This window comes from Haliaeetus leucocephalus, unplaced genomic scaffold (genome assembly GCF_000737465.1).
Source record: "Haliaeetus leucocephalus isolate CR32 unplaced genomic scaffold, Haliaeetus_leucocephalus-4.0 Scaffold2, whole genome shotgun sequence".
NCBI classification, from domain to species: Eukaryota; Metazoa; Chordata; class Aves; order Accipitriformes; family Accipitridae; genus Haliaeetus; species Haliaeetus leucocephalus.
In genome coordinates this window covers 14,889,154-14,904,065 of record NW_010972438.1, presented here as the reverse complement: position 1 = coordinate 14,904,065, position 14,912 = coordinate 14,889,154, and the positions used below count along the sequence as shown (strand labels likewise).

Below are 14,912 nucleotides of genomic sequence, written 5' to 3'. Positions count from 1 at the left end.
AAGGGTAGTTTTGAGACTCCACCAGCTATTTAATATCAGCTGCTGTTTTCCAGAATCCTGAGTCAGAAGATGTACAAAATGAGCTAATTAAGAGAGAATCACTGGGGAAAAGGAGGTATATAACTCAGCATATGTGAAATTAAAAAGGACAAGATTGAGAAACAGACAAAACTCTATACTTGTGACAATGCTAGTTTAAAAAAAAAAAGCGAGGATCAGTAATCATTATGCTGAAGTGGAAGAGGACTGAGGTTTTTCTAATGCAAATTGAACTACCACAGTCATTAAAACTAGGTTTGTGCTCTCATTACGGTAATTACAATGGCAAGATAAAAGTTAAGATCACTCCCCTGGTACTGTAATAAGCACGGAGTATCAAAATTAGACGCAACGATAATTGCTATTCATGAAATAAAGTTTGGGTATGTTTCTCATGTACTTTGAAAACAATATAAAAACCACAGACAATGCAATGTGTTAGCAAGTCCCTTGTGCATTAAGAGTTTATTTTATTTTTGTAATGGAACTGCACCATTGGTTACTCTAATTGAGGTATTTAGCCAAAATCCAGTATATAGTCATTAAAATAACTACACTGCCTTATAGCTATGTAAAAACATTTGTACAAAATTTGTGTCAAATGTCAAATAAATACATAAATTTTGATATTTATGTAAAGAAAAGCAATTTGGATACTCTTACAGTTAAGAACAAACCTCGCTGTTTCACATATTTTAGGCAAACATTCAGTTTTACATTAAAACAGACCTCAGACTGAAGCCCAGGTACAGGTCAAATACAAATGTAGAAACTTAAAAGTGCCAACAAACAAGATAATTCAAGTACAGTAAATGTTAAAAAATATATATATTTATTTCAATTTTCAGATGGTTCCAACAGGTACAGGCCATCAGGATTTAAATAAGACAAGAAAACATTCGAGATAAAGGACAAGAAACATTTTGTTCCAGAATAAAATAGAAATTGTTAAATCCACCATTTTAGAAACAGAAAAGTCCACAGCAACTTATAAAAAGAGACTTACAAGTTTATTTCTGTTTTGAATATGGCCTGGAAGAATCACAATTTATATCCCAACCGCCAGGCGATGATGACTTTTCTGTATCCATGCTCTGACTGTAAGCAGATAGAAAATAATTGCCCCCTTCTTGGTTTTGACTTGCAGAAGAAATTGGGTATGTTGTTCGCAGAAAAGTCTGATGAGTGAGTACATTAAAGTGACTGAACTGATGGGACATGTTTAGTTGTCTGCTATAAACTGGGAAGTTATTGAAAGGAGCTTGTTCAACTGAACTGTGTTTTTCTCCTTCAGCAGTGCACATTGTAGAAACTGGAGTAATTGGTTGTATCTCTTCCAAGTCAATTTTAGAAGTCTTTTCCATCAAGCCAATTTGTGCTTCAGGAGATAACTCTGTAACTGATACGCCGCTTTCTTTTGCATCTACTCCATGTGAGCCCTTGGCCTCTGCCTGCAAATCTTCCAAATGAGTATCATAGTTAGAAGCATCATTGCAGATTTCTATTTGTGATGTTTCATCCCCTGAATCCAGAGACATGTCCTCCTCATCCTTTTCATCGTTTTCTACAAGAACTACATTAAAAAAAAGAAAGTGCTATTCTGTTGAAATACAGACTTCCGTCAGAAAAGCTATACACTACTCAGAGTGTTATGCTTCAGGTCTGCGAGTCCAATTATCACTTAAGTTTTGGTCTTCTGCCACTCCTGTTCACTTGCTCAACACACACACTTAACCTTCTCTGTGAGCGTCCAGTTATTCCAATGCTAAAAGCTTCTGCGCACTGTGTTCATGTTTAGCATTGGGAAATCCTAACTCCAAAGGGGTTAGTGTTAAAACAGCATCTAAAGTTATACAATAGGTGACTATTTGATCAGACAATTAAAGGAGTACAATTACTGACATCTCAGTCCTTTTATTACGGTTTCTAGAAGCTATCATTACGTTTATCCTTCTCCTGAAAACAGACGGTTACCCCACTTGGCATATGTCTACTCTCTTCAATACCATGTTAGCCTATAATTCCATATTTCAGATCTCCTTTGGGGCTCCATCCCAGCTGCTTTTCCCCTCATCATTTAAAATGGAAAAAGAACAGCATGAGAGTTGGGTTTTCCTTCCCATTTGTAGTGTTCACTTAAAAGAGTGAACGCTACCTCAGGGACCTCCACCCCACACACCTAATTAGGTAAAGAAAGTATAAGTGTGTTTAATATTACCTGATTGTCTTTTGTGAGCATCAGAGGGAGGAAGGCTGTTCTCTTCAGTAACCGAGTTGTGATACCCAACAAGACTTTTAAAGTTTTGCATGAAGTCATCAACAGTAGCAACCACTATTCCATTATCAACGTAATTTGAAAGTGTTTTGAGATTCTTTTCTAAACACATAAAAGGAGACTTTGTATTAATATTTAGCACCTATTACCAAAAGAGGGCGAGAAGTATTCATAAATTTTGGTTTTACCTGTTAAGAAGATAACATGTCTCTGTTGTATGTTTTGAGCCTGGAGCCTGATAAGACAGTCTAATTCTGGAGCATTTCGAATTTGAGAATCACAATTATGGTAAGACAAAATCTCAACCAAGTGCTTCTTCTGGTAGGTATTGAGAAGCGTCAGCAGACTCAGGGCATTAGCATTCATTCTGTAATAGGCAAAAATGATGCGGTATTAGAAAGATACTTGATTTAAGGTCAGTCTAAATTTAAAATTAAGTCAGAAGACAAACATAAGAGTAAGTTGTACTCAACTGGAGTTTGGAGAGCATAATTAAAGCTGAAGCGTTTTAACAACTGGTATTGCAGAACACTACTTACCTCCCCAGCTCTTTAAGTTTTTTTTGTATTTTGCAGTGGACTTTCCACTGCCATTTCCCATCTGGGGTATTGAGATCCTCCAGAAACTTTAAGAACTGTTTCAGTTTATCTGTTTTGGAGATATTGAATAGAAGTTAAATTTTGTGGTATGCAAACTGAAAATACTGCTTCAGTATAATACATAAAACTTCTTTGTTTTCATCAAGGCACAGTTACACAACTATGAACATTAGCCTAGTACTTGAGGTTGTCTTCCTAGCAGATTAGCCAAGAACAATATTCCAAAACTGAGCTGCTTTTTTGTAGGTCAGATGCCAAACAGTGGTATCTGCTTATGTAAAAGCTGAATTCAGTCATAACTGGTCTGCCTTGCTAAAATACCTATTTAAAAAACTGGTAACTTCGTTAACTATTCAATTTCAAATAAAGAAAAAGTGAAAAAATGTAGCTTTTCAATATTTTTTTCTAGCGTATTTGTGGATTGAGTAGTAAGGAATGAAAGGTTCCATACACATAACTACACAATCTAACACGAACTCAGAAAGACAGGATCTCCAAGTTCACATGTTCCCCAGGAACATGTTCTCCAAAAAGGCCACTGAGGCAAGAGAGACTGAGTAAGCTGGAGGTCTGCAAAAAAACTCACAAAAATGAGATAGAAGACTTGAAAATTACAAGACTTGATTGTTCACTGCGCCGAGTGTGGCATCTCTCTCGTATACTACAATGTTAGGCTTTTTTTGTCTGTGTTTTAAAGCTTCAGAAAGTGTCACACTTACCTGTAGTGATGGACTCTGAATTAAGGACAGATTCATCTGACACAACAAAACCACCAGACACAAACAGTTCATTGTAAGTGTGATTTTTCACATCATCCAAACTATCGACACCCGCAAAGCTGACACAAGAAAGCCTCTTCAAAGTTACTAAGCCAGGTATCTGTTTAAAAATGTTATAAATCAATCAGAGATGTATACCAAAGATCATTAAAAAAAAAAAAAATCAAAAAAAACCCCCCAAAACCTACAGAAATTTACTAATACCAAATACCAAACTTCAAAACACATTTTCAAAGAATTATTACTTTTTTCTCTTGCTTTGGGAGGTGCTCTCTCAAAAACATTACAGGAGCGAGGCAATGGAAGTTGAGCACTTGGAGTAATTTTACTTTCTGTCCAGCACAGGTCCATATACCACAGCTGTCAGGAATACCTAAGGTAATCTGACAGCTGCCTTCGCTTGCCATTAGAGCATCACAGAACCAGAAGCAGAACTACTCGGGCCTCTGTACAACTTTCCAACTACTAAGAATAAATATGCATTAGTGCATATGTGAAGGTGGAAGAAGTTAGAGGTAGATGATGGAACAAGACTAGGTATTTACCACAAGCATTTTTGTTTCTTCAAATGGCAGCTAAAGACAGGACATTGTTGAAATGCTATGTCGTTATTAGAAGGTAGCCTTGCTCAAAATGAGCTCGTCTCACTCTGTTTTAACGATAGCTTTCTATAGTACACATTTACTTCTGTGAAATACCTTATGGATGAGGTTGGCGATGTCTTCATTTTGGATAATTATCAACAGTTTATCTAGAGCAGCTCTTCTTTTAAGGAACTGTTCTGGATGGCACTCCGTATTGCCTAACTTTGTAAGGTATTCCTAACACCACAGAAAAAGAAGAAAAAGTGAATAGGTAGTTTGGCCAAAACAATCCCCACATGATGACCATGTCAAGTAAGTTTTCCACTCAAATCTCAGGGACTGGTTTCCTTGTCTTTCTGATACATTAATCAGAAGGATGCAACACAGGCTCTCTCTTTCAGCAAGTCAGTCATTCTTAGAGAATAGTACATAAATAGCCAACTGGCAGTCTATCAAAACTGCATCAGTTTTCAAATAAAGCCAAAAGTTTTTATTATTTCACTTCCAACCTTCACCTTACACATTTAAATACAAAAGAACAGTAATCTCCAAAAGTTACCTGTACTATTAACTGGAGGGGAAGGGAGAAACAGAAAAACCAAATGCACATACATTGACTTTTCATACGTTCTTTCTAAAATGATAAGCTATCACATTTTTGCCCTTGTTATCTTTTTTCCATAAGGCTACCCCCCGGCAGTATTTTTAGAAAGAACCAAACTACAGCCTGTTCCGCTTTACAACTGTAAGAAAAAGACTTACATAAAAGCTAAATATAAACACCTCAGATATACCTCAGAAGCTCAAATGAGAAATGGGACAGGACAGCCTATTTTCACAATTCAACATTTTTTGAAACACATTTCAGACTACCTCATGTTTGCAAGTCCAATTTTACACATTCTGATTTGAAAGGCACTCTATTCTATTTTAACACTATAGAGAGGTTGAACTGGAACATACCTTGATTTCTTTGCAGAGAATGCTTTCCTCCTCTTCATGAATATAAAATTTCACAGTGTTTTTCTGTACATCTTTAATAATTTTGACCAAACTGTTAAATACTTCAGGTTTTAACTGGCTTATAAAATCAGAAAGGGCTGGTTGCGTTGAAATGTTTAAGTTCTCTGGGGATTTCTGTGTCTTTTCTGGTGGCTCCATCAGATCACCACTGGAAGAGGTCTGATCAGATGTCAGCATATCCTGTGTTTTAGCATTCACATGATCTGTTTCCTCCTTCACTAAGGGTAAGCTTGACGAACGCTGCTCATTAGAATCCAGATCTTCCACCATGTTATTACACAGTGGCTCGGGTAACAACGCCGTGTCAGAGTCCCTGCAAACAGGTAACGTGTCGGGTGGAGGATTCAGCACAGCGTTACTAACCACTTCTGCCGATTCAGGACTAGCATGAATTGGCGGAGTATGCCTAATGCACGAAGACGACAAAATAACACTATTCAACTTCTCACTCAGTGTCTCTATATATTCTTGGACAGACACCTCTGATGCCTGTAAACATATGTATTCAGAAAGTCTCATTATCCTCTCTCGGGCAGAGAAGACTGGTGTGGACATACCACTAACATAAGCAATATTCTTTTGATGCAAAATTTCTTGAATCTTTCTTGCAAAGAGATTATATTCTTCTAATAGTGTAGTCTCTATTACTGCACTAATGGAATGCTTAGTTGTAAAAGGGTGATCTGCTAGCCCACATTCATCTTCAAGTTTCTCCAGTTGTCTTGTATAAAGTCCATCTTCTGCTGTCCCCTTTTGTGTGTCTGAAAATGGAGAGTATGGAAACTGATAATCTGAACTTCTTTGTCTATTTATTACCCGGGGGTCATTAGGAAAGGCATCCTTTGGCGGTAAATACACCACTGCTTCTTCTGGTGATTTCAGACCTATATAGGGAGAGTTCATCATCACCATCTCGTGTTTGATAGTCATACACAACTGATAGACTAAAACCTCCAAAACACAGTTTTAAAACAGCATTGCTGTTGTGCCTCCCCCCACCAATCAACTTAAATCCAAAGACTCGGATGTTACTGTCTGCTGAGGTACAGAAGCACAGAAAATTTTATTGTTCTACCATCTTAGGAGCTATTAAGTCAAAGTTTGCTCAAAAAGCAGAACACAAGTAATTTTCCCAGAGATAACATCTGCTTAAGCATAACAGGAACTGCCTTAATTACAAAAAAAAAAGATCAAATTAGAAATCAAGCAGGGTGAAAATTTATTCAAATATTTTCATTTGCTACTAGGTTATAATCCTCAGACTTTCAAAACGCTTATTTTAGCCACACACTATTTTGTGGAGTTAGACTGCAAATTGCCAGCTGTGTGTCCAATCTCGCAATGAGGAACAGAAGGTTTTTTTGCTTAAAAAGGTAGGACATAAGTCTTACAGTAATTACTGATACACAGAATCAGTTACAATACAAGGAGTACTGACAGCCTCCCATAATCCAAACCTCAGATCCTTTCTGCAGCACTCAGTTTCTTAACCACCCACATTCAAAACTATGGTTTTGTTTGTTTTTAAACCTAATTTAACGCTTTATTGTAATTAATAATACATATACACAGATATTTCAGATACATACAAGTATTTCAGTATATATCTGTTCCATAAATACTTCAAAGGAGGTTTTCTTTGTTGGTTTTGTTTGAGGTTTGTGGGGTTTTTTTAAGTGTTGTGTTACTGTTAAAGCTAATACAGTTGTAAGCAGAAAACCAGATTTCTGGAACAGAAGCAATAACCAAAATAGTATAAACAGTTTCTAAAAGTTAGTGTTCTTTTGGAATGCAGTCATTTTTGTAGCCAGTTAAAAAAAGTTATATTCAGTCCCTAATTTGATCATGTCCATCCAGATCTAAAAGGAAAACATCTGCCACTAACAGGATCCCTTTTTCAAGGTGACAGTATCACTTCACAGAGAAACCAGAAATGTGGTTCCATTTTTTTTTCCTTATCAATTAAACTATATGTTTTCTTCATTCTTTAAAGCACATCCTTTGAGTCAACCCAAATTTCTAGTTTTCTTTAAAAGCACTAGACGCAGATATAAATGACGGTATTCCAATTAGTTCCATCCTATTCTATTTGAACATTTTTTCTGTTGCCCTATACCTTCAGTGTTGATCTACACCTTTTGCATACACAAGTGTATTAATTTTAAAAGACCAAAATTATAACGTTAACAGAGTAAACTTAGGTACAAGGTAGTTAAGAATATCAAATAATCACAGAATTATAGAATCATTTAGGTTGGAAAAGACCTTCAAGATCATCGAGTCCAACCACCATCCATGCCCACTAAACCATGTTCTGGAGTACCCCATCTACTCGCTTTTTGAATACCTCCAGGGATGGTGACTCAACCACTTCCCTGGGCAGCCTATTCCAATGTCTGACAACCCTCTCAGTAAAGAAATTTTTCCTAATATCTAACCTAAGTCTCCCTTGCCACAACTTGACGCCATTTCCTCTCATCCCATCTCCAGCCATCTGACAGAAGAGACCAGCACTCGCTTCACTACAACCCCCCTTCAGGCAGTTGTAGAGAGCGATAAGGTCTCCCCTCAGCCTCCTCTTCTCCAGACTAAAAAACCCCAGCTCCCTCAGCTGCTCCTCATAAGACTTGTGCTCCAGGCCTCTCACCAACTCGGCTGCCCTTCTCCGGACACACTCCAGCAACTCCATGTCTTTCCTGTAGTGAGGGGCCCAAAACTGAACACAGTACTCGAGGTGCGGCCTCACCAGTGCCGAATACAGGGGAATAATCGCCTCCCTGCTCCTGCTGGCCACACTGTTTCTGATACAGGCCAGGATGCCGTTGGCCTTCCTGGCCACCTGGGCACACTGCCGGCTCATATTCAGCCAGCTGTCGACCAGCACCCCCAGGTCTTTCTCTGCCAGGCAGCCTCCAGCCACTCTTCCCCAAGCCCACAGCGCTGCATGGCGTCACTGTGACCGAAGTGCAGGACCTGGCACTTGACCTTGTTGAACTTCATATGACTGGCCTGAGCCCATCTATCCAGCCTGTCCAGATCTCTCTGGAGCCTTCCTACCCTCAAGCAGATCGACCCTGCCTCCCAACTTGGTGTCATCTGCAAACTTGCTGACGGTGCGCTTGATCCCCTCATCCAAATCATTGATAAAGATATTAAACGGAACGGGGCCCAACACCGAGCCCTGGGGAACACCACTTGTGACCCACTGCCAACTGGATTTCACCCCATTCACCACAACCCTCTGGGCTCGTCCATCCAGCCAGTTTTTCACCCAGCGAAGAGTACACTTGTCTAAGCCAGGAGATGACAGCTTCTCAAGGAGTATGCCATGAGAGACAGTGTCAAGAGCCTTGCTGAAGTCCAGGTAGACAACATCCACAGCCTTTCCCTCATCCACTAGGCAGGTCACCTGGTCATAGAAGGAGATCAGGTTGGTCAAGCAGGACCTGCCTTTCGTAAACCCATGCTGACTGGGCCTGATCCCCTGTTTGTCCTGGACTTGCCATGTGAGTTCTCTCAAGACCAACTGTTCCATAATCTTCACCAGTACCAAGGTCAGGCTGACAGGCCTGTAGTTCCCCAGATCCTCCCTCTGACCCTTCTTGTAAATGGAAAAAAACAAAAGATTGCTAATTTGCCTTCCTGCAACTGTGCAGAGATGAAAAGGAAAGACTGATGTTCTCTGAATTCCTTTCTATAGCTACCTTGCTACAAAAAAGAGAGACATGGAGAAGCCATCAGATTTGGAAAGCAATCAGTTTCAGAAAAGAACAAAGCTTCCTTTAAATTATATTACTGAAATGATCTTAATTCCCCAGAATAAAAATTCAAAGCCCTCTAGAAGATACTTGTCGTGGTTTAAGCCCAGCCAGCAACTAGGTACCACGCAGCCGCTCACTCAGTCCGCCACCCACCCCCGCAGTGGTATGGGGAAGAGAATCAGAAACAAAAGGAAAACTCATGGGTTGACATAAGAACGATTTAATAACGAAAGTAAAATAAAATGTAATACTAACAATAATAACAATTAAAATAATAATAACAATAATAATAAAAAATAATAATAAAAATGTAATGAAAAGGAATATAATAAAATAAAATTTAAAAGAAAAAAAGAAAAAATAAAACCCAAGAAAAAAAACAAGTGATGCACAGTGCAATTGCTCACCACCCGCTGACCGATGCCCAAGCTGTGATCCATGCCTCCCGGCCAACTCCCCCCAGTTTATATACTGAGCATGACGTTCTATGGTATGGAATATCCCTTTGGCTAGTTCGAGTCAGCTGTCTTGGCCATGCTCCCTCCCAGCTTCTTGTGCACGTGCTTGCTGGCAGAGCATGGGAAACCAAAAAATCCTTAACTTAGGATGAGCACTACTTAGCAACAACTAAAACATCTATGTGTTACCAACATTATTCTCACACTAAATCCAAAACACACTATACTGTAAGAAGAAAATTAACTCTATCCCCACTGAAACCAGGACAATACTATACAGGAAGATATGCCCAGTAAAAATCAAGTGCCAGTAACCCAAAACATTAAAGTCTCTTTTGACTGTCCTACAGCCTTCTTAACGTACTTCAATAAAGTGAGTCCACTTGCTGAATATAGCATATTACTGATCTAATTTTCTGATGAAAATTCAATACAAGGTGAGAATACAAGCTGCTCAGTAGGTCAGGCGTAATGACACATGCAACCTGTCCCACCCACTCTTCTGACCTGTTTTTTTATCTTCATGTGTTTACAGTTGATCCTCTTAAAGTCTTCCTGCCCCTCCTGAGGGGCAGCAGCAGTTAGCATTTGTAGTTTCTTGGTATTTATATAGCACCTTTTACATGATCATATTGCAGAGCTAGTCAATACTTATTGCAGCAAGAGCTAATTTGAATAACTGACCTCATAGGCACTTAAGAAATCCAGTGATGCTGAAAGACAATCTCTTTCATCTCTAGAGAACAGCACTTCTCCCTCTTAGAAGACTTCAGAGGAATTTTTTTCTAGTAAGATTTGTAGTCTCACAGATGACTGTGCAACATGTCAGTCAATTGACAAACGCTTGCATGAATTCCCACATCCAATGTCTATCATGTATTACAGTTTTTAGATGCTTAATCATCCACTTAACTAGTTATCTCAGCAACCATATCCTCATCTATATGCACAGTGGCCATTTCCTCCAGGAGTAAAAGAAATAATGTCCTATCCAAACAACTTTACGGTCTCCATACTCCTTAACTTAGCAAAATACCAGAACAGATTTTTGATGTTTGGCCCTTAAGGTGCAGAAAACATTATCCAGAATTACCCTGTCATTTCGTTGAAAGGCCTATGAATACTGCGAAGGAAAACCTGTTTCCCCTGCCCTCCTTCCTTCTCAGCCAAACAAACAAAAAAGAGCTGCTGAACTACACAACTGGACCGGTATCAGAAGTGTCCAAGAGACAGATTCCATCATTCCTGGAACATAATCATAAATCACTAAGTTTTTACTCAAGAGAATGCAGTTAAATTCTATCTGGATTGAGACATAAGACAACTGGATTTGCAGCCTTGAATTCAGAGCTCTTGATGACTATTCCTACAGCCCAGCTTCCACATCATTTAAATCCATGCTTTTATGCTCTCCCAAGACCTGACACTGTTGACTTATCAAGTAGCAGAACAAGAAGCTTCTTCTGTAAGATTATTTAAGATTTAAATGCTTAGATAAAGACAAATACTTTGAAGCACTTCCAGTGGAAAAGCTTGATGCAGTAAGAAGTAGACCACTTTTTATAACAAGACATTTTTCATTACTTTTCTGGATTACTAGTTGGAATTATTCGCCTGTCCAATCTTTCAGCAGAACCTAGCAAGTTCAAACACTGAATTCAAACCAGTTATGTACCTTGCCAGATACTCAAGCATTCATATTTCTAAATTATGTCAGTGTGTATCCAAAGCAATATGCTCCACCAATATCTGTTTTCATCCAGCAGATTTCTGTATTAATCAAATATAACAACTGCATAGGCTATACATATGCTTGTGTACCAACACGTGACCCTAGAATGGGATATATGAAAGATACAAACCTTTAGAACATGTTTTCATTCACTATTTGTAGCAACATAAGAGTTAAACCCATCTTACCTGTAATTGGAATAAGTTTCCAGTGCATTCCAACTTCTCCTATGTTATCTGAATTGGAATGTTGCCTGCGATAAACGTGTTCTATAGGTGTAGTAGGACAGGGAGTGTAGTCTTCAAAACTACTTACACTGCCAGTGCTTGCTTCCTAAAAAAACAATAAAAAATTCTCAGCTCAAAACTTTTTTTTTTTTTTTTTTGGTAGCTATTAAGCTTTTACATTCTGACCAGCTGACAGTAAAAATGCACCTGAGTTCACCAGCATATTGGCAATTTTTCTGTCAATCAAGTCAAGTCAAACTTGGAAATGTTTACATGAGGTACTTACATATTTCATTTACCTGTTTGATAATTTCTGAGACAGATGTCTTTGCTGATGGTCTATCATTAAGTAAATAAAGCAGTCCTGAGCACATGCCTTAGAGTACAGAAGCTAGGTGGGGCAGGGAAGAAAGGAGGCAGAGGGGAAAAAAGTTGGGAAAACCATCTGCTCCTTAGCCTTTTTCAGGCTGTTTACTTGATAGCTGACTAAAGCCATGAGATGTTGGCATTACTGAGGAGCTGCCTGCAACTTGTATTAAGCCCTTGAACAATCCAATTTCATCTCACATTCCAGACAGTTTGAAGCAAAACAGCACAGAAATTGCAGGTAGGACAAACGCTTTCCTGCTTCGTGACTTGGAAACTGGGCTTTGTATAGAAGTTATCAATAACAGAGATCATAGAACAACCACTCTGTAGAGTAATGTGATCGAGCAAGCAGTTGGGGCACTCTGAACCCTAAGCACAAGAGCCTTCCTCAGAGGGTGTTCTGCCAGTTATATGCTGTCATGAAAAGTATGCATGGAACACGTATACACCATTGCACCAAGAGGGCACACAAAGAAAGCCAGGCAAGTTTAAGTGCTCAGAATTTTTCAACTCTGCTCCTGCCAAAACTAAATAAAGCCAACTCCCCAACCATCCTTAATATCCGTAGAGCATTTAAGACTTGCCACTAAATACATTTTTTAACACTTTCTCACTCAGACACTGCTAGAGGGACAGAAACAAGCCCACCATCTTTTCCACAGTACAAGACCAAAAGACGAGGATTGCAGGATCCTCAGTTGTGCACACAAGTGAGGGGTGTCTTCCTGCCCTGTGAAATGCTTGCTACTATTAAGTAGGAGAGAGAATATACTCTGAAGAGGCTGGACCAAGACCAGTTCCCAAAACTGGAGCAGTAACTACAATGAGAGCAAAAGGATGCTTGATGGTTGTAAAGCATTAAGAATCACTTTACTAACCCTGACGTATTGTCACTAGAAAAGGTCGCTAATTCACACGCAGAAGCAGTCAGCTGAGGTAAGCTGTTGCCATTGGGGTTTTTGCTTGTTTGTAAGATAATAGTCCAGAACCTCTGAAGCATATTTAGTTTCCAAACACAACCAACTTAGTTTTGCCAATCTGTTATATCAAGACAAGAGACAGCTACCATTAAAAGGAAACAGCTCTCATTCTGCTTCTCTAGAGTAACTATTGATCACCTGTGGATAAACATTCTTGTTTAAGATACCTCCAACCAACTCTAAATATCAAACACAGATTGCAATTTGACTTCTTTCACTTTCTTGCTTATGACAAGAAAGCAACAGGCCAAAAAAAAGTCTTGAAATTATACAGCCTACAATTGATATATTTATTTTTGGTTTGCATCTGGGGGGAGAAGAGGGAAGAATTCTGGGTGCATAAGCTTTGAAAGAGATTGTCTCAACTTAGATCAGGGAGGAGCCCGGTCAAAAAAAAGGCTCCTTTCTGTGCCCAAGATGGAATTTCGTAGTCATGACAAGTTGTCATATCCAAACCACCTATCAGGTTAAAGACTAAGTAGTACATGATCATTAACGGCCTGCCCTGCAAACTTTCCTGAGACAGAGTCCATATGGAACAGCAACTATTGCCTTATAACCTACTTTTGGGAAGAGTAACAGCTAGGCAATAATTACGATGAGGAACTCTCAAATCTCTCCTTACTGTGTTTCAGGTTCAGCGAACCTCAATACCCTAGCTACATCAAGAATCACCCCCAAAGGAGGAAGAAGATGGAAGGCAGTATGCAAGCTGTTACAGTATATAACTTATCACTTATTCCATGCAGCAACTTCACAGATCACTAAAAAAACCCCACTGCCATAAGCAAGGTGAGAGCCAGAATAGAGTATCTTTTTTCTACAAGAGATAGAAGACAACTGCAAGGCTTTGGTCTCAGCAAACATGAAGAAACACCGTCATATACAGCATTTGGCAACAGAATGACAAAGTTTTGCTGCCTATTGCTGGCGCAGCTGTGTATGACACTTACTGTAAAGCTAATGAGGAAGACTGACCATGGTTGCTTTCCATCTTTCAGGTATTCTTAATTATAATTTTATTACAGAAAGAGTAGACATAAAGAAACAGGAACATATATCTTAGAGTTAAGAAAATTGCCATATACACTCCTACCAAACAGAAAAGCTTCTTCACAGACAAGTTAGTGCTTATCTATGTTTACCTATGTAAAAAAATAGAATTTTTTTTTCATTCAGTCTCATAATGTTTATGAAAATAGTATACTCATTATGAGCATCTATGTACATGGCAGTTTCACTTACTTTTATACGTAGCGTGTGTTCAAGGCCTACTTCATTGGCTGAAAGCCGTAGATCAACATCAACAGGATATGGTAAGCATGCTGCATCAGTTTCCAGTATCCCTGGGCTCTGTGGGTCCTTAAAGTTAACATGTTCAGCCTGAGCAGTATTAGGAAGCTCATGATCATCTTTGTCCTGTGCTGGAATGGATTCATATTCATATTTTTGTCTCATATCCTCTTCAATTTCATCAGTGCTTAATCCTAAAGCTTGATATACAGACCGTGCCAACGATGAATCCAAGTGTCCTGCACTAGCTAGTGATTCTAAAAGCAGTTTAATGAGGCCATGTGTGTCAGTAACAGCAGGGTCGGATACGTCTTGCTGCCTCAAGTCAGTATCATGTCCACCAAGACCAGTATTAATTGAGAAAACAGAGTGTGGCGAATCCGAGGTTCTGCCCCCTTAGAGTAGGGGGAGGAGGGGAAAAGTAATCCATTACTAAATTTTAAAATAAAAGCAAAACCAGACCCCCCCCAAACACCTGCCACATACCCACAGTCTCACTCTTTAGCATCAATTCATAAAATACATATACATTTACTTTCTTAACAAAAATTTTTAAACAGGTAGATGTTGATAAAAGGGCAGTTTCTAAAGCTAAGAGTCTTCCCCAGATAACTAATTACATTTTTTTACCACACTATTTTATGTTTTAATAGCAGTCACATACTATTATCTATGTATTTTATGGAAACCTTATAAAATTCTCCATTACTTGTTGAGAGAAAAAGATAATTTGAGCAAAATATTTACTTCTCTCCATCCTATCACTGTTGCTCCAGAAGCTGACGAGTATCTT

At 38.8% G+C, this 14,912-nt stretch overlaps 1 protein-coding gene across 1 annotated transcript in view; it reads right to left on the bottom strand.

Moving 5' to 3' along the window:
• Positions 1-669: 669 nt before the first annotated feature.
• The window catches only part of FAM208A (family with sequence similarity 208, member A), a 33,639-nt gene continuing 19,396 nt past the window's right edge, over positions 670-14,912 (bottom strand). Inside the window, 10 exon segments of the mRNA XM_010572596.1 lie at positions 670-1,612; positions 2,258-2,416; positions 2,503-2,681; positions 2,854-2,962; positions 3,633-3,792; positions 4,391-4,513; positions 5,240-6,183; positions 10,026-10,082; positions 11,439-11,583; positions 14,072-14,514. Of these exon segments, the coding sequence (XP_010570898.1) occupies positions 1,050-1,612; positions 2,258-2,416; positions 2,503-2,681; positions 2,854-2,962; positions 3,633-3,792; positions 4,391-4,513; positions 5,240-6,183; positions 10,026-10,082; positions 11,439-11,583; positions 14,072-14,514 (2,882 nt within the window). The 3' untranslated portion in view covers positions 670-1,049.